The sequence below is a fragment of the Dermacentor silvarum genome, chromosome 7 (assembly GCF_013339745.2).
Source record: "Dermacentor silvarum isolate Dsil-2018 chromosome 7, BIME_Dsil_1.4, whole genome shotgun sequence".
Taxonomy (NCBI): Eukaryota; Metazoa; Arthropoda; class Arachnida; order Ixodida; family Ixodidae; genus Dermacentor; species Dermacentor silvarum.
Genome location: NC_051160.1, coordinates 135512946 through 135532811, shown reverse-complemented (window position 1 = coordinate 135532811; position 19866 = coordinate 135512946). Strand labels below are relative to the sequence as shown.

Here is a 19866-nt window from a genome sequence, read left to right as displayed (position 1 = left end):
GAAGGCACGTGCTTCACCACTGGAGGTTGCCTACCAAGATAAAAAGAACCAAGAAGCCAATGAAGATCCGGTCCTTGGGGGCCGCACATCATCTGTTGTGGAGAGGCTGCCTAGCAGCGACAAGGAGCAGTTCTTTTCTGCTGTTCGACAGTACTATGTTGTGGCATGTGACTACATAAGGCACAAATTTCCACTGGAAGATGAAGCCTTGAAGAAAGCAGAAGTCGCCAATTTGAAGTTTTTGAGCAGCGCATTCTTTAAGAGACTTGGCTTCTTCATTGAGTCCTTCCCGCAACTTCTGTCCCAGGAGGAGAACGAGTCAAGAGAAGAGGCCTTCGATGCCCTGGAAGTAGAATTTGCAGAGCTGCAGGCATATGATGTTTCTGAAGAGATCCTAAATAAAGAGAGGATTGACATTCAGTGGTCAGAAGTGGGAAGTATCACTAGCATTGATGGAAGAGTGAAGTTTGGCAGAGTGGCAAAGGTGATGCTGCAACTACTTGCCATTCCACGCAGCAATGCTGAATGTGTGCGGATATTTTGCACGGTTAAGAAGACGAGAACCGAATTCCGGTCTTCGCTTACCAACAAGACTCTCGGTGACCTCCTCATGGGGAAGGGTCACCAAACCGGACGTTGTTTCGAGCGGACGTATTCTGACAAGTTCTTGAAGCTTGCGAAGTCTGCGACTGCCAGGTCCCTTCACAAGTAAAGTTGGGCCCCCTCCACTGCAAGTACCAGGAGTCCAGACGCTTCCACGAGGATATACTTGGAAGTTTCGGACGATGCAACACAGATGTCAGTTCAAAATAAACTAGTGCGCCGCCACTCTAACCTCTTACCGATGTTGTCAGCATTAATAAGTTCCGAATTGCTAAACTAAAACAAAAAGACCCCCCCCCCTTCGCCCCCCCCCCTCCCGCTGCCGCGGCGGTCTCCCTAATTTTCATGTTGCTAGGTTGGCAGGTATAGTATTTGGTCGAGCTAGAGTCACTCACGCTTCGAGTCTATTGATTGCTGGTTGGCACTTCTAAAATATTGCGATCTTTGTGGGTGCCTGCTCATGGATGCAGACTAGGGAACACACCGTTTTGCGCATAATTTTCTTTTCTTACCACTGAGGCGAGGATGACAGGAGAAGGCGAATACTTCATTGCGGCCTCAGTAATGAGAGAACAAGATGTTGGCCTTCAGAATAACGCACGAATGTAATGTCCTATCGTTTGCGCCTTTACATAAATGTGCCCTGTATGTGCGGCATATGTATTTTTGTGTCCTCATCAACTGCTAGTTCGGAGCGATTTGTTTAATGCTGCTACACTTGGTTTTTGACAAATCTAGCTATCCTAAAGTAAACCGCAAGTTATTATTAGGTAGAATTTTGGCCGTCTTCAGTTGTTCTTACCCACATTGGCTTGCATACTTTGAAACAGCTAGGATAATAAGTTCAAATTCAATGTTGCATCTGGATTATGATTTATCTTGGTTCTGGAGTTCATGTTAAAAGAAAAAAAAACAAAGGACGCCGATCAAAAGATGTTAATAAGCATTAGACGTACGGAAGCCTTGTTCACAACACGAAGTGGCCGAAACCACGGCAGTCTGCGTATGCAGGGGGGATATTGCCGACGTTGCAATACAGCGCTTTTTCTGAAATTATCTGTAGCCTGGATAGCAAGGGATTCGAGATACTCCCTTGAAATCCAGTTTCCTTGGCAATGATAGAAGCCTTGTCTCGTCAGTGGCATATTCAGGCGGCCACGTGATCCGAAGAGCATTGGAAAGGATATTGTTTCTTCACTTCTAATTCATCTATTTGACAGATTTCTTGCTCCACGGGCTTTCATAATGACTGCTTTCGCTGATGTAAAGCTAGTCGCGATTCACGCAGGCTGCTCTGCATACAACGCTTCGAACATCTTATGCATCGTCATATCTGCCTGTTCATACTGAAACTAGTGGGCCGAAACGTGGGACACTGACTTCATATAGGTTTTCAGAATTGCGAGGATCGTGCGAGCTCGAGAGCATGTGGCCGGCAATGTGGCAGGCCTCAACGATATTTCATGGAACGAATGAAAATTTCAAGGTTATGCTCACGCGGACGTAATCTGTGCAAGTTATTGTCAGAAATATGTACACCAAGATAAAAGCAAAAATGTTACAGCGATCCCGGCAAATCTGCTCCATTCAAGAAGCTCAGGGAGGTGGCGTATCGGGTGGGGGCTGGCCGGGCTTCTCCCGCTACCTTTTTTTTCTGCTTTTTACGGCCGGCGCCCTGCCCCCTTTTGTGCCTGGCCCGTCGGCGATTATTAACAAAGGCGCGTATCCCTCGAACGTGCGGCTATTATGGACATTCGCGTCTCAACATTTGTCTGACGCCTGGGAGCTTAAAAAGAACGAAGCACCGCAGTCAAGACGATCGCGGTGCTTTACCTCCCCCACCCTCACCCGCGAAAGAAATATCCGGGCTACGCGCCTGGCTGAAAGTACGTCGGGAACGTTCTGAGTGCCGTTACCCCGGAAGTGTTTCATTCGTTGAGTTCAGGTTGGCCAGTGACCTCGCTTGGCGCGCGTCCTTGAGCTTACGCTGCCATTCAACATGTCCCCAGGAGGAGACCTTGCCACGTGTTCTGAAAACCTATGACGCGTGGCGCATATATGTTCCTGCCTGCAAACAAAAAAAAATGTCGTTTGCGACGTACTTGCGGAGGACGTGGCAGCCTCCAACCATGGTACTGGCCTTCTTGGACAAGGCTGTCGCTTACGCCAAGAATCCCGATTTCACTGTAGTATCTCGGGGGCTTGCTACCGAGGCGGAATCGCAGCGATGGCATTGCATCTGGATACAGAATATGCCTAGGTTCGATTTCTAACAGTTACTGTTTGCAAACAAGGCTGTGCTAAAATGAGTTGGAACTCTTATCAGTCATATGCAATAAAATCTTTCTATAGCGAAGTTGAAGAGGGAGCCAAAATTACGTCATTACATTCATTACCACCATTCACTGCAATATATCCGCAATGTCGCGCGCAAATTTGAACTTGCATAGAAGAAGACGGCTTTTCGGCCAGCAGAACCACTACATGGCTACGTGCTCACTGAACTTCTAATAAAACAGCAAAATAAACTTGGGCGTCCTTAACGTACCACTTAGCATCTGACACGATTGTCTTTACGGTAGCTGCCTTCTGTTTCAATGTGATGACCTTTCGTTACCGCTTTTAATTGGGTCGTCTCTAGCATCGCGAAACGGCGACTTGGTTGAATAGGTTGCACGCTGCGACACCAACGTTGTTCGTCGTGTACGAGCAGCACGTGGTACACACAGGTAGGCGTGGCCTCTGAAATTGCACCGGCGCAATCTCCGAGGCCACGCCTATAGCTGCACTAACTAGCCGGCGCGGTACCACAGTGAGAGACATTGCGATGGCGATCTAAAGCCTGCTTATGCGCAACTACGCGTTGTGGTGGCAAGGACCAGTGTTCAACAGTGGATTCAAAGCAAATACATAAAATTTTAAACAGCGACACCGAATGTGTGCTCTACCCTGCGAAAAGCAGAAGCGACCCTGCAAGGGTCGGGCATTTCTTGTTTCGGAGAAAAATGGAGTTTGGTGTATCTATTGGCAGGGAAATTTTACTTCGTTGAAACGAGGTTATAAAAACATGGATATCTTCGGGGATTTCAGCGGGAATGTCATTTTGTTGTATACAATAATTTGTTATATCCTGTTTCGTTAATACGAAGTTTCACTGTAAGATATATGTTAATCATTTGTCTTACCTTCTAATTGCAGGTGCCAAATCTGAGGTCAAGCATCATTGGAACACTGAGTTTTGTGTGGGTGCATCAGCCTGTGGAACTGTCTATGCCAGCTCCCTGAATCGTGAAGGGATCAATTTGTGTTAACTGACAGCCACAATGCAAAACTATAGGAGGTGGATTAGAAACATTTTGCTAATGTATTGGTGTGTTACTGATTTATTAAAAATTATTTGAAACCTTTGACCACTTTAGTGCTTCATTTGTGTGAATAATCATGCATTATGTTGAACGTGGCTTTGACACGTGTTTATGGCTTTTCTGGCTTTGCCAATATTTAAGCGATGCTATGGTGGGTTGTAAGAAATCGGCCATACGGATTGGTGCTGTCGGTAAAGCCAAGCTTTTTTTCAATATTGCGAGGGATAGGAACATCCTCAATAATTTCATTGATGTAAAAGATAACTGAGAGACACACTAGTCCTTTATAATTAATGCTATAACGGAATGTCGTTTTGTGTATCTAAATTTTTGTGCGTGCCAAACATCCATGCAAGGGGAACGTCTGTAATAGTGTTGCAGGAGTCTTTGATATTCCATCTGCAAATCTACATCAGTCTTGACAATGAAGCTAAAATGATATCGGGTCTTCCCGAACCGTAATGGGCACTGTATGCCGTTTCTAGCCAGACCACTGAAGCTAAGCAACATTTAGTTGGTTAGTTGACATCGGAAGCTGACACCATCTGGTTTGCAATATGACCTAATGTTAGCTTCAAGGGACTATTTAAAATACCATCTTTGTGCTAGTACTTCCCCTAGCTGACAATAGATTAGGTGTTTAACTAGAGTTGAGAGAGGTGAAGTCCGTTATACTAGTATATAGTATGTATATTGTTACGGGCAGGCAAACACAACCGCAAGACGTATTCACAGTATATTTACAAGGTGATCAAGCGTCAACCATATGACCGAGAGCGCGCGCCAGATCATCAGCGTCTTCTTCATCGATGCTCCTCTAGATGAATCATACCGTAACATGACCCCCGGCTGCTCAAGCACCGTCACGGTGCTTGCTATGATCCAGGCTTTCTTCAGCTTCCACATTAAAAGGAAGTGCCTGGAATGTGTCAGCGAACCGTAAAAAATATTTTATACAAGTGAACTGTCATTTTTAGAAGCCCTTGGTTAGAACTAAGCACGTTGATGCGCCGCCTGCATGCGATTGAAAAAAAGTCTTAATCGTTAGCTTTATAATGGGGTTACAGCGCTGTTTTGTGTATCGCTTAACCATTATGTTTTATGGTGTTGTGGCTCTATACACCACGTGTCATTGTCGCGAATGTCATCTTTTATTCGAGTTTCATCATCGTTTACAATCCTTTTATCGCCTTTTTTGCCTGGTTACCATGATAATTTCGACAACGTGTGAGTTACGCCGCCAGATATGCCTATATATTGTGTGTTTCTTTCAATAAAACATCAGTTGTTAGTAAGCGCTCGTCCGTGTCTCTTCTTGTGTCGTCTGTTTGGTGCTTTAATAATTCAGTAACATGCACCAACTAGCCCAACAAAAAGCTCTGCTTGAGTGGTAAGGCTTAAGGCGGGATAGGTGAACAACGTGAGTAGGTGATGAAATGGTTGGCGAGGAAGACTCGAGCGGGCCAATCTCATACGTGACGTCTGTTACACGGCGTAAGACACGGTAGGGTCCGGAGTACCGCGAAAGCAATTTTTCTGAGAGTCCAACACGCCGAGTCGGAGTCCATAGAAGCACAAGGGCACCCGGAGTATAGATAACGTCGCGATGACGGGAGTCGTAGCGGAGCTTCTGGTGGCCTTGCGATGTAGTAAGGCGACGGCGAGCAATTTGGCGTGCCTCATAAGCTCGGGAAATGGTATCACGAGCGCACTCAGTTGGCAAATGGACGGCATCGGGGATGATAGTGTCAAAAGGTAACGTTGGGTCGCGGCCAAACAGAAGATAAAAGGGTGAAAAACCAGCAGTATCATGACGGGAGGAACTGTAAGCGAATGTAACGAAGGGCAACGCAACATCCCAGTCTTGATGGTCAGATGAGACATACATAGAAAGCATGTCTGTAAGCGTCCGGTTGAAGCGCTCAGTCAAGCCGTTAGTTTGCGGGTGGTAAGCCGTCGTAAATTTGTGTTTTGTCGTGCATGAGCGAAGCAGGTCATCGATAACTCTGGAGAGAAAGTAACGGCCACAGTCAGTGAGGAGTTGGCAATGGGCTTCGTGATGTAAGATGACATCGTGTAGTAGGAAATCAGCGACGTCCGTAGCACAGCTGGTAGGGAGAGCGCGTGTAATTGCGTAGCGGGTGCAGTGGTCCGTAGCAACGGCAATCCATTTGTTTCCAGAAGTAGAAGTCGGGAAAGAACCGAGGAGGTCAAGGCCAACTCGAAAGAAGGGGTCAGATGGGACGTCAAGGGGCTGAAGGAGGCCAGCAGGAGACTTAGGTGGTTTCTTTCGGCGTTAGCAGGGTTCACAAGCAGCTACGTAGCGACGAACGGAGCGGTAAAGACCGGGCCAAAAGAACCGACGCCGAACGCGATCGTAGGTCCGGGAAACTCCAAGGTGACCAGCGGTCGGGGCGTCATGTAGCTGGCCGAGAACGCTCAAGCGCAGATGTGTAGGAATGACGAGCAACAGTTCGCGTCCGTCCGGGTATAACCCGGACGGAGCGATATAACGTGTCATCTTTAGGCACGAAGAGGCGAAGGGAAGGATCGGGCGCTGCAGAATCCAGCTTCTGAATAAGCTCACTTAATATGGGATCACGGCGCTGCTCATCACGGATGTGGCTTAAAGCGGAGAGTGAGAGTACACATGCAGGCGTGTCATCGGAGGCTTCAGGCGGATCCACGGGATTGCGGGACAAACAGTCAGCATCCCGGTGTAATCGGCCAGATTTATAAGAAATAGAGTAAGTGTATTCTTGGAGCCGGAGTGCGCAGCGACCAAGACGCCCAGTGGTATCTTTAAGCGATGAAAACCAGCAAAGTGCGTGGAGATTGGTAGTCACAGTGAAATGCAGGCTATGTAAATAGGGGCGGAATTTGCCCACCGCCCACACGAGAGCAAGACACTCCCGTTCTGTAATACAGTAGTTCTGTTCGGCTAAGGAAAGGAGACGGCTGGCATAGGCGACAACACGGGCATGCCCATTCTGATGCTGGACTAAAACAGCGCCGATTCCGTAGCCGTTGGCATCGGTGCGGAGTTCTGTTGGAGCGGAGCTGTCGAAATGAGCCAGGACAGGTGGTGTAGTGAGCGACGTGATGAGGGTAGAGAAGGCGGCAGCCTGTGCAGCACCCCAAAAAAAACGAGACGCCTTTCTTCAGTAAGTTTGTGAGAGGACGTGCGATTTCCGCGAAATTCTTCACAAAACGACGGAAGTAGGAGCACAGTCCCAGAAAGCTACGAACTTCCTTTGTGCAAGTCGGAACGGGGAACTGCTGCACAGCTCGAACTTTGTCAGGGTCGGGGCGAACACCGGTTGAGCCGACGAGCTGACTGAGCATGATAAGGTGCTGACGTCCAAAGTGGCACTTAGATGAATTAAGTTGCAGGCCGGCTTTGCGAAAAACAGAAAGGATAGAAGAAAGTCGGTCGAGATGCGTTTCAAAGTTCGGTGAAAATACAATGACGCATCAAGATAACGCAGGCAAATGGACCATTTAAAACCGTGTAAGGCTACGAAAACTGCTTTTTAAAATGACCAGGGAACTAAAAGCAGAGGAAATTGAAAGGTTCAGCCAGTTGACTGCTGAACGCGCCACACTTACATGACCGTGTGCAATACTCTACCAAATAAACCACAGCAGCAACTGTCGCCCTGAACAACATTATTTGAATTTGTGCTTACTAGAATGTATACAAGAACGCAAGGACTGATTTTCATTTCGAACAGTTCTTATTTCAAGCACCATCTCTGCACAGCGATAATTACACAATCAGAGCTCATAGTGCATTAGCGATGTTCATTTCCGTATAAGTTGACAAGAATATGCTTATAGTTTCATTCACCTGCAATGTATGTGCCTTCGTTCTCATAGTAGATGTTCATCATTCAAATCATTTTCGCTCAAGCAACACCCTCTAAACAATTCATTTGCCTTTATTGATCACCAGGATTTGCGCAGTTAAATGGTCATCTTTGGAAAACAAACAAAAAGTTCGTCATGTCTACTCTGCACGATATGGGATTTGGAACCAGCTCTACAGAGGAAAAATTCAAGGTAAGAACATAAAGAGAGGAGCTCTCCTCTTACATTCGCTGTGCTCACCGTGATATTGTGTAGCCCTCTTAATCTCAATATTTACCTGTTATGTGACGGCCCTATGGAAGTTGGCAAAATTTCTACTCAGAGTGGCATTTCTACGGAACTTCCTCCATAGCCACTTCCTACAGAAAATTGGAATCCTTCTTACATAAATGGGAACCCGCATCATGTGGTTGCGGTGAACCAGATCAGGACATATCGCAGCAAAGGCCATAACTGTTAAATTTAAAACCATCCTCTCGTTAGGGACTATTCTTTAATCATGGCCTTTTCCAGGCATTGGAAGAAGGGCACTATGTGCAGTGTGGAATTATTTGTGTTTTACAACGTAGCTTCAAAGTGATGACTTCTGGATGGGTTAAAATTTTTCATTGAGTTACTTTTTTAAAACATATCCTTATCAGTATGACGTCATATCACCCACCAATTGATTCTATTTCATTTTTCTATGACAATCAATATTTGGTTGGTTACTTTCACTTCTAGTCAGTCATAGTTCTTTAACCTATATAAAAGTGATACGGGGTAAGAGAACGCAGGCAATCGCAACCTCTACAACCATTTTCTTTGTAAATGCATCGATCTCTGCCATTACCGTAAGTATGAAGGAAAAAAATATATTTTAATGACTCGACTATTCTCGCCTTAGCTCCGCTGGCAGGAACTGCGCACAAGAACGCAACCACCATCACGATAGTTATGATGAGAATAAAGACAAAGAAAAGGTGGAAGGAACGGGATAGTTCTCACGTTTCAATTTTTTGGTAAGATGATTTTTTATATACATACAAGTTGAGGTTCTCTAAATTTCTCATAGTCATTCCTCTGCAAAATCACGGAAATTCTTTCCACGAGAAGATTCTGTATCTTAGTTGAAAAATTCTTTTCTAAACGGATAGATGTGTCTGATTCAAGGCTTTTCATTGAGATGAGTGGCACATCACGTCAGAGTGCTGGGCCAAAGAAATATCATCCTTCAAATTGCCTTCTCAGATTTATACGCGGGCATGTGAGCACTGTACACAGACAACGATATTAGTTCTTTTCCTTCCCGCTGCCACTTATTGGCCTGTAACTTCAGCGTGAGGTCTCTGCATTACATTGAACTTACACTCACCGCGGAGCCATTCTTGACGTAATGGCAACATCAGCGATGGAACAACTTATTGGTGCTTCAAAATTCTGAAAAGGCGCTTCTCGAAACAGCTCGTTTGACGCGCACAGGATGGCGGTCGTCGCTCTAGAAATAGAATAAAGCAGAAGCGCATGTGCTTGTGGCGGTAGCCTTCCCACAACACGTTCCTTGCTACGTGCTCACTGCTTGCCGGCTTCCGCTCGTCTCAATGGTGCAGTGAGCGGGAGGTCGGCCACCATGAGTGGGACAAAGTTTGTATGTGGAAAAGGCTAGGGCGAGTATTTCACATATCATCTCTTTCAGACAAGAAATCAAACGAAGATTAACAAGAAATAAAAAATAGTGAGTCTTAAGCATTGTGTGGTTGTTTGCTATCTTAACTCTCAGCGATGCTCCCTAAACATAGAAGCATAGCCGGTATATATTGGGAACTAAGACGCCCCATTGAAAATGACGTGACCGCAGAATTTCACAGCCAGCCATTCCTGGATCTTGCCAGCCTTGGAAAATAACGAAATCAATTAGCAGTTAGCAGATAACGACCCTGAGCACAGAAAGCCTGGCTGTTGACTCCTGTCACTTGAAGCGGCTTAACAATGCCCATTATTGGCTTTTAAGGATTCTCACTCAGCATGTCGCCTGCCTGCCGGAGAAACTCAGTGGCCTGAATGGCATCTGACCACAGGCACCGCTTATTTCCCTTTGTCTCACATGGTGATTCTGTTTTATCGGTTATAAAGAGAATGTTATAAAGAGAATGGCTTTGGCGCTATTCGTTGAAGGCGATTATGACAGCATACGCCTTTACCTACAGTGTTAGAGTGGAACCTGATACCCTGGAATCGATGTGCCAAAGGTTGATGAGGGTTTGGTGGTGACAAACTTAGGCACCCAAACATATATAGTGAGATTGTTAATGTATATAGAGACACCAAATCGTGTTTTGAAATGACTCACGTAACTGGTACGTCTGGGCAGGCATGAAAGAAGAATGTCTGTGTTACTCATCTTTGCTTCACGCCCTTGCCAACCATGTATATGATCAGTGCTTCTGACCAACCCCTAAAATTTCACTGAACTTTTCCTAAAAGATCTTACAAGTTCAACGCTGCATAAACGAACCTTTTTTCACCTTCACTGGGCCCCCTGAAGAAGATTACTGGGATGCTCTGTGGTTTTTGTCAAGAAGGGTTTATTCACTCTGCAGTTTGATTTCTCTCGACGTTAGGCACATACACTTGTCACTTTATTTCTATGTTTTGACCATCTCATTTTTAACTCTTTTGATTGCCACAAACACTGAGCAGTCCACTTATCCCGCAACACGTGCGTACATAGTGTAGACGTACTTTAGAAAAGTTTGGGCGAAAGTTGTGGATGCGCAAGAAAAGATTTGCAATTACAGATAGTAGATATTTACTTATAATAACAAAGAAAGCATTCGGCTCAGTTAGAAAAGGGAGGAGCAGGCGTCCGACTCGTCCTACCATCATGCTTGCCCTATTCCTCTCAAGAAAACGAGGCAGAGCAAAATTACTTTTCGCAAGGAGCAATCATTGATAAATCTTAAAAGCACAGGGTCGGAAAGAACTCCAGAAATGCAAGGTCTGAATAATTTTTGTCGTCCTCAGACCTGCTCCGGTGTGTTTGGCTTGAGAGCGGCAACGACAAAACTACTATTTACTTACTTTGTGAAGTCTAAAATGTTATTTACCGTTCTCTTGCACTCCATGTAGAGGTACAAGTAGAGTGACAGTATCCGTGACGGGTTTCCTCAGCTAAAAAAGCTGCAAAGGTGTGAAAAATATTTTCGCCTTCCCACTACTGAAATTGTACCGCTCCTTCTGCCTCTAACCTGTAATTTAAAGCTTTAAAATCGGTGTGCACTTTGATAAGCCACAATTTTCATTCTAGATGCCTGTCTGTCAAATGAGTTTACGTAGCCATGATGTTTAGGTTTCTATGGAGTCGTACGCTTGAGCCTGGGAACGCGAAATTCACTCAACGGTGCCGACTTCGGCCATTTTCATGCGCGTGCATACAAGCCACCCGTTTAGCGTGTTGAAATGCTATGGTGAAATATGGTGGAGCGTACCTCAATAAGATTTCTCTAGTATCTGGCGCGTCGATGCATCACAACATTGGATCAGTTTCTTACGCCGAGGCAGACTAGAACCCGACAAAAAGATTAGGCTCTGAGAGTGATTTCGGGCCCTGCGATGAAACATGAAAAATGCTTACCTATGCTTTTCTGCCTTTATTTTCTCTGTGTGAATGCGCCGTGAGAAAGAACAGGTAGGTTTTGTGTAGCGCTGGAGACGTTGCAAAATTATCGTATACTTCACTATCGTGTTTTCCACAGCTACTTCCATAATTAATATATTCGAAGTTGCCCGGGGTCAGTTATATTGTCGATAATGAGATCACCTGGGTGCACATTTTTGGACGCCATCTTGAATGGCGCAGCTGTTAAAATAGGGAGCTTTTTGTGGATGAACCACATGAAATGCCGCCTTTTCACGACCGACATGCGGGGGCCACCGCGAGTAATGTGAAAACTCTGATCTGTGCGGCCATTTGCGAAGAGCATCGTTTCAAAGCTTCTGCTCGAGTAAAGCCGCCTCTTATGTGCACATTCGCGTTATCTTCCTGCTCCTGGCTTAGAGGCTGCGAAGCCAGCAGCTGCCACCTGGCTTCGGACATGCCCGGAGCTCTATGTATTGGAGCTCCCGCAAGGGATATCTACACCAATTCGTTTGTGTCAGTCTCAAAACAATCACCAGAGCGGTGCGTTTTATTCTCTTCTGTCCTTTTTTAAAGAGTGAAGCTGTTTAAGCTACCCGTAACTCCGTTATTCGTCCGCGAAAAACTGCGCCGAGCTATGATGTCACCTCGCGTTGCCTAGCAACCAGGAGCAGCTGGGTATAACCGGACAGAGCCGCGCTCCACTCCGCCAAGCTCCCATCTGCCTACACACTGCTCGCAACTTCGTTAAGGAGAGGGAAGGAGAGCACGCGCGCGGCGATTGCAATGTTTGGGAGAGAAAAAAGAAAATGAGAGCGAGAGAGAGAGAAAGAAATTGTAGCAGCACCTACGAGGCAACGCGCAGAGTTGCTGCCGACGCCATCCGCGTTTCCCGGCTTAACCGCATTCGCGCCTAACGTGCGCAGTGCGGAAGGCGGCTCTGGTGGCGGCTCAATAGGTTTCGACCAGCCACGCCACGGCTAGTGTAGAGGTGCAGCTTGGCTATGACGTCACCGAGGAGATAGAGATCTGAGCCACCTAGACGGCGGAACATCTCTCGTTGACTCTGTGGTGAGTACATATACCCTTGACATTGGAGCGCGTTGCGCGGCCTAGCTAGAATATGCGCCTCGGCGGCGCGCCGATTTGGAATACCGTGCCGAGCAGCGCTCAGCATTTCCTAGCACAGCATAGCCAAGCCTAGTAAAACCTGGAAGAAGCTAGGTTGATCACCAGCTCCACTGTCTACTCCAGCCTTGCACCACTAGTGCAAGCTGCCCGCTTTTTTTCCTTACTGACGACGTTTCTCAATCGATTTTCTTTTCCCATGCATCTTCACAGGTCCCGTTGCAGTGGTTGATAAAACAATTAGAAGCAACCAATGGTCAGCCAACATCAGTTCGGCAGCACATCATGCCCTGTCTGGTCGCCAACGTTGCCTCCTTGTTTTTCCCGCCGACACTGTACACCGCAGGCGGCACCCTACAGCGTATGACCCAAGTTCTGGGCAAGCTGCCAGTTCCCTTATTCAGTGGCCAACTGTTCGAGACGACACCAGCCCTGCTCCGGAGCATATTGCAGCGTTTGCGGTTCACTAGAAGTGGCAAAGCTTGTGCTCTTATGAACGAATATACAGATTTTATTAGGTAAGCCAGTAACGCCTTGGCAGCGTTTACTTTTCTGTACCTTGTAAGGCGATCTATTCCAACCATTGTTTAAGCTTGAGTAATAAGAAATACCCTAGTTTGAGGTAGAGGTTAACGTTTTATTCGAACGTAACTAATGCCCACCACCATGGCGCAACATGAGGAACAGCAATTCACATTATTTAAAGAGAAGAAACGTGTACAGGCATGAAAATATACAGGCATGAGTATGGCAAAAACAACAAGAATACTATTGTCGCATTAAAATAAACACCAAGCAATATTATTAAAAATAAGTGTACAGGAATGGTTACATAGGTGCTTATAAGTATAATTTGAAGATTTCCTTAAAACATGCACTTGATTTTCTATCTACTGATAAACCATACAGAAATTGAGAAGGTTTTATTAAATATCTGCGCAACGGCGGTATATTTTCAAATTCGGGTGGTTTCTCGCAAGCCCTGTCCTTGGCATTGAATGGAGAATTGCAACACGAAGTGAACGAATGCAGGACAAGAGCGACATACATGAGCGCTCGGCTTTGTCTCGTTACACAGTGTTCCTTTACTTTTCGCTACCATTATTCATAGTGAGCACGACTTATCAGCAGAGAAATCTACTACCCTTCACATTCTAGTTAGAGGTAATAAAATGTACCACGAAATTGTGAATAAATAGTCAGCCCAATTTATAGAGAGCGTTAATCAACTTCAGCAATACAGAGGCACTTACGCCGTGGGTGCTTCTCTGGTTACTCGAACGTAGGTACTCCCATTGGGCATTAATGCATAACCGTGCGCCATATTTTCTACAACTTACTTCAGATGCTCACCGGAAAGCGAACATAATTCTTTCCGTCAGATGCGCTCGAGGATTCAGTTATAAAGCTCTAGAAGTGTCATCCGGAACTGTCTGGGATTTCTTCGGTAGAAAGTAAATTCAAATGTAAAAGCGAATTCAAATCTTAGAAAGATGAACTATATTCGCCTGAAAACAATTGAATTACATTGCCAACACCAGTTACGGCTCATACGACAATTTAAGCTGTCGCAGTTGTAGAACAGCAATGTCAGATGCAGTAAATATTATTTTGTGATAAGGAGGAGCCTGATAACTAAATCGAAGAGGCATTTCTGGATCTACTTCATGACGACCAAATAGTGTCAATAAGGAAAATGTAAGTATGAGCTAAGCAGATATTGGATTAATTAAGATGTTGCAGTTCAATCGCGCGTATTCGCGATAATGCTGTGCTTGGAGAGAAAGAAGTCTGGGGCCACATTCACAAAGCTTTTCTTTCGTAAGATCGCTTTGGCATTGGTTGGCCGCCTTTTCTAATGATATGTCTGGCCGCCGGATTGGTTAAAATTCTTTCTTACAAAACATTCTAGCGTAAGAAGTTTTTGTTAATTGGGGCCCTGGTTCATTCTTCGCCATAACAGAGATGCAGCTGTGAAAACCATGTCAGCGGTGTCACGCAATTAGAAATTGAGAAATAGGTTGATTTCATAACAGCACCGGGCATGCGTAAGATAAGAACAACTTTTACGGTCAATTTGACATTGTGTAGACGGCGCTCTCTAGGTGGGTTTATGCATTTTCGGAGTTCATTTTGGAGTAAGATCGGAAAGTGCATTTTGAACGCTATTTATTGCACGAAAATTGAAGTTTATTGGAGCTTTATTATGCGCCAAGATGAAATTCAGTTTTCTCAGCCTGTTTATGGCTATATACCCTACAACCAAAACAGAATCTTATAGGCAAATGATAAAAAGGCAAGACCACCACGGTAAAGTTTTATTAGGACTGCCGCCAGGGGGCCGAGGAGCACAGTCGTACCTCACATGGACTCCTGCTGTTTTCGCTATTTTGTGTGGAACATTGCTTGGGCACTCAGCGAATTTGGTAACCTCGGATTCCTAAAGTTGCAAGGCATCGTTTGACGGCAGTCACGACGCAGTGAGTAGACCTTTACTCGAATAATCGAACTTTGAATATTCTGTGACCGTGCGCTGTGAACATTCTGTGACCGTGGCACGAGCAGGAGACCAGCGGCTCGCGCCGGCAGGCCCGCTGTGCTCGCACAGTAGGAGTGAATCACGAAGAACCAGAATCTGAGGCGAAACGCCCACGCTTTTCTGGAAACACATATGGCGAACGCTTTACAAGAAGAGCCGACAACGGCGCGAATGTAGTTGACCGGGGCTAACTCTGATATCATACCACAGTGGACGTACGATGCCAATAGCGGCAAAACGACGGCTAAAGCCCACATCGAATGGCTACAAGTTGATCGTAAAGGCAGATCAGCCAAAGAAGACAATGAATCCACCGAAAAAAGAGCTATTGAAGTCCTGAACCCAGACCCCAAACCTCAAGCACAAGAACCACTGCCACAGCGTCAACATATTCTGAGGATGCGGCCCTTTCCTACTGACGACTTCAAAATCGTTTTCCGCCCTCACGCAGGACTTGACCTCTCGAAGCATACAGTCGTCGCAGCAGTAGCGCACCCAGGATCTCTGCCCGGGGGGGGGGGGGAGGGTGACAGTTTGCCAATACCATCTAAACAGCGCTAATTTCACTTTCTTCGGGGGAAATTGTCAGAAAATGCGCTTTTTGCGAGTGTGCAGACGATTGCACGTCTTACATCTTAGTTGCAGTACTCAAATGCGTAAGGAAAGAAAAGGGGTGAAACAAAAGAGGGGGGTTAAGTCGGCCTCAGGGGGGGGGGGGTTACAACCCCCGAATCAACCCCCGTCGGTGCGCCACTGCATCGCAGTGACACATGCCATCGGAAGATCCAGTGGTTTGGTCCAGCAAGACTTCCACGAGAATGTCCGTATACAAGTCCAGAAACTAGACAATGTGATCACCGCGAGCACGGTAAGTACCGAACGAGCTTCCAAACTGCAGCATATCTACACCATACAACTCGGCGGAACCCTCTATCAAATAAATCCCCACATTCGCCATTCAGACGATGTGTGCCGCGGAGTGATATACGGCCTCCAACCGGGTACAAGTCCCGCGGAGATCGTTACCGGCCTTCGAGTGGACTCAAGATACACGGTTCTCGGCGCACGCATGCTAGGATCTTCAACAGCCGCGGTTATCACCTTCGACGGACAGCACGTCCCTTATTAAGTAATGTACCAGAGCGGTGACTACAGATGCAAGCCCTACTGAAAATCCGTCCAATTCTGCAGAACCTGCGGCGCCATCGGACACCGATAGGATATCTGTCCTCAGCCGTGAGCCAACTTCTGCTACACATGCGGACGCGATGGGATCACGGAAGAACATGACTGTCACCCGAAGGGCAAGATTTGCGGCGGAGACCACGAAACGACAGGCAAGGAATGCAAGAAGAAACTCCGTAACAACCCGCCCCCCTACCAAGTAAGAAGACAGCAGCTTGACAACGCTCGCGCCCGAGAGAATAACTGGAGCTCAAGCACCGAAGACTTCCCCGCGCTGGTCACCACCTCGGATAGCTCACAGGGGCCCACGCCTCCACAAAGACCTGGCCAGAGACGCTCTCACTCTATCCTAAGATCGCGCTCTACATCCCGCTCTCGGTCACGGTCTCGGTCCGTTAGGCGAATCACTTACGTCGCCGCGGCGAACGGAAGCAGCGCCTCGAATTCCTCAAGCAACACGAGCAGTTCTGACGAGACAGCCACTACACAGATCCTCGAACATAAAGTACAGGATCTACAAAGGACGATACAACAACAACCGGTAGCCGAGTGCAACACGCCTTAACTCGAGGACAGAGTAGCGAAGAGAGTAAGAAAGCATACTAAAACAAAAAAAATTAAATTAAATTATGGGATTTTACGTGCCAAAACCAGTTCTGATTATGAGGCACGCCGTAGTGGGGGACTCCGGAAATTTCGACCACCTGGGGTTCTTTAACGTGCACCTAAATCTAAGTACACGGGTGTTTTCGCATACTAAAACATACTAAAAGCATACTAAAACAGGTAGAAGCCAGAATAATGAAGCGGGTAGACGAAAGGCTGCAAGCATATGAAGCGAAGATTCTCGACCTTGTTGAACGACGCCTTCAAGTCTTCGAGGAAACCCTCACTACGATGCTTCTCGCATCAGCAGACAGAACCATACAGACAGTGATAACAAAATCATGAAAAACGTAGAGCCACTAACCCGTACGGTCACCATAATCGATGCCAAACTGGATGGCTTCATGGCAAAACAACACAACTTCATGATCTATGCTTACAAGAATTTCGTGACTCATGAACATATGGCGGAGCAGTTAGGAACCAAACGCAAAGGACGGAAGACAGTGCGAGTGGCATCCGCAGGCGATTCTAGCTCGACAACGCCAAACCACCTACTCCAGGTGGAGGACAACCACCAACATGGCGACTCCCAAACGTAGACATACCGAGTCGCTTCCCACCCTCCGCATTGGCACTGGAATTGCAGATCCTATAGACCCCGCTCGGCCAACCTGCAAAAATATCTCAAAACAAACAATCCTGATATAATCGCGTTACAGAAAACCAACACCAAGAAAATAAAGCTCCCCCGGCTACAACACTCTGGCACACACTTCCCGAACCGCAATTATTGTCAAGACGACACTAACCGCACAGCCGCACGAAATTGAAGACACTGAAATAGAACACACCATATTGGAGGTGCTCCCGACTCGCAAGAATCAACAGAGCCTATACCTTGTCAACCTCTACAGCCCACCGCGAGAGCAGCTACTCCACTGCGACCACTTCGTCTGGGACATTGCAAGAGCGTTAACCGGCTTGTTGTAGTAGGGGACTTTAACGCCCCTCACGCGGCCTGGGGCCACCCCAATACTACCAAGAAAGGGGCACGGGTTCAGGATGCCGCACAGAAGCACGGCCTTACGCTATGGAATGACCTGCTCCAACCCACCCGAGTGGGCAACAGCCTGTCGAGGGACACCAATCCTGATCTCACGTTCCCTCGAGACGTGCGAAAGGCCACGTGGACCCGACTCCCGGACACACTAGGGAGCGATCACCACATAATTCAAATTGACGTTGAACAATCTCACCGCGCGCCCAAGACAGGACAGGCATGACTCACTGACTGGAACGCGTACAGGAATGAGCTTGACGATGTTTCGGACAATGAAGACATTGAAGCTTGACTAAACGGCATCGTGGGTGCGGCTGACGGCCACACCAGGACGATTCATCTAGACGAGGACAATCTAGCGGTCGATAATCACCTACTGCACTTATGGGAGGCTCGGCGATCGCTTCTCAAACGATGGCGACGGCAAAAGCTCAACCGCAAGCTCCAGCGCCGAATTGCCTTAATAAGCACGCAGGCACAGGAGTACGCTTAACAGCTAGCGAGCCAGAACTGGCGATCCCTCTGCGACCAACTTCAAGGGACGCTCAGCACAAAGAAGACTTGGCATATACTTCGAGCCCTGGTTGACGACACCCACACCAAAACCCAACAAGCCATACAATTCACCGGCTAATCAACAACTATGGCGGCACAGAGGATCAGCATCTCCAAGAACTTCAGACAAAGCTACATGGCTCAGCTAACCCGCAAACCAATGCTACCAACCTTTCCACGACCAGAAAGTACGAAGGAGCGTCGAACGAAGATCTAGATCGGCCTTTCACAGAAGCATAGTTACAGGCGGCCCTCTCTAGGTTAACACGCAATACGATCCCGGGCAAAGACAGAGTCACCAACAAGCACCTTCGACAGCTATCCCCTCGGGCGTTGGCGGCTCTCCGTCGGTACTATAACGACTGTTGGATTAAGGGTGAGCTACGAACAGCCTGGAAACACTCAGAGGTAACCATGGTACCCAAGCCGAACAAACCCATCTCCATCGCAAATCTCCGCCCCATCTCCCTTACGTCCTGCTCCGGGAAACTGTTTGAACACATGGTCAACGAGCGGATCACCACACATCTCGAGGACAACTATCGCTACCCACACACCATGTTCGGCTTCCGCTAGAATATCTTCACGCCGGACGTCCTCTTGCAGCTAAAGGAATACATTCTTGACCATTTCAGCAAACACAGCAAGTCATCCATTCTAGCTCTAGACGTAAAGGGCGCCTTCGATAACGTGAGCCATGAAGCCATTCTTCGTAACCTAGAAGATATCGGATGCGGTGCCAAAACATACACCTACTTGCGCGCTTTCCTCACCAACCGTACGGGCACGGTGGGAATTAATCATCTCCGGAGCAAGACATTTCACCTTCCTAACAGGGGTACGCCGCAGGGTTCGGTAATCTCGCCACTCCTCTTCAACGTGGCCCTTCTCCAACTTCTCCGCCTCCTAGACACCGTCCCAGGGATATTTTATGCTCTATATGCAGATGATATCACACTGTGGACGAGAGGCGCGAGCATGGGCGAACAGGAGGACCGTCTTCAGGAGGCGGTCAACATGATCGAATGGTACCTGAACACCTGCGCCTCCGCTGTGACCCGGATAAATCCGAGCTATTAGTACTCGGGGCACGCACCCGGGGCCGGCCCCCAAGCCACGACGCACCGGACCCACAAGTCCTTCTTCAGGGAGTCCCGATACCGAAGGTCGACTCACTTCGAATCCTCGGACTCCACATACACAAGGACGGCTCCGGCTCCGCCACACAAAAGCTAAACCTTCTAATACGAAAGGCCACGAAGCTCGCGCTAGGACTGCCAACAACCGCCTCCACTGACCGATTGCTTCGCATGGGAGTTCACAACTCCTGGGAAGA

At 47.3% G+C, this 19866-nt stretch overlaps 1 protein-coding gene across 1 annotated transcript in view; it reads left to right on the top strand.

The window, feature by feature from the left end:
• LOC119459195 (cytochrome P450 2C13, male-specific-like) overlaps positions 1 to 19866 on the top strand; it is a 120611-nt gene that overhangs the window by 16690 nt on the left and 84055 nt on the right. Inside the window, exon 4 of the mRNA XM_049671629.1 lies at positions 7924 to 8030. Within this exon, the coding sequence (XP_049527586.1) occupies positions 7924 to 8030 (107 nt within the window). The remainder of the gene's footprint in view (positions 1 to 7923; positions 8031 to 19866) is intronic.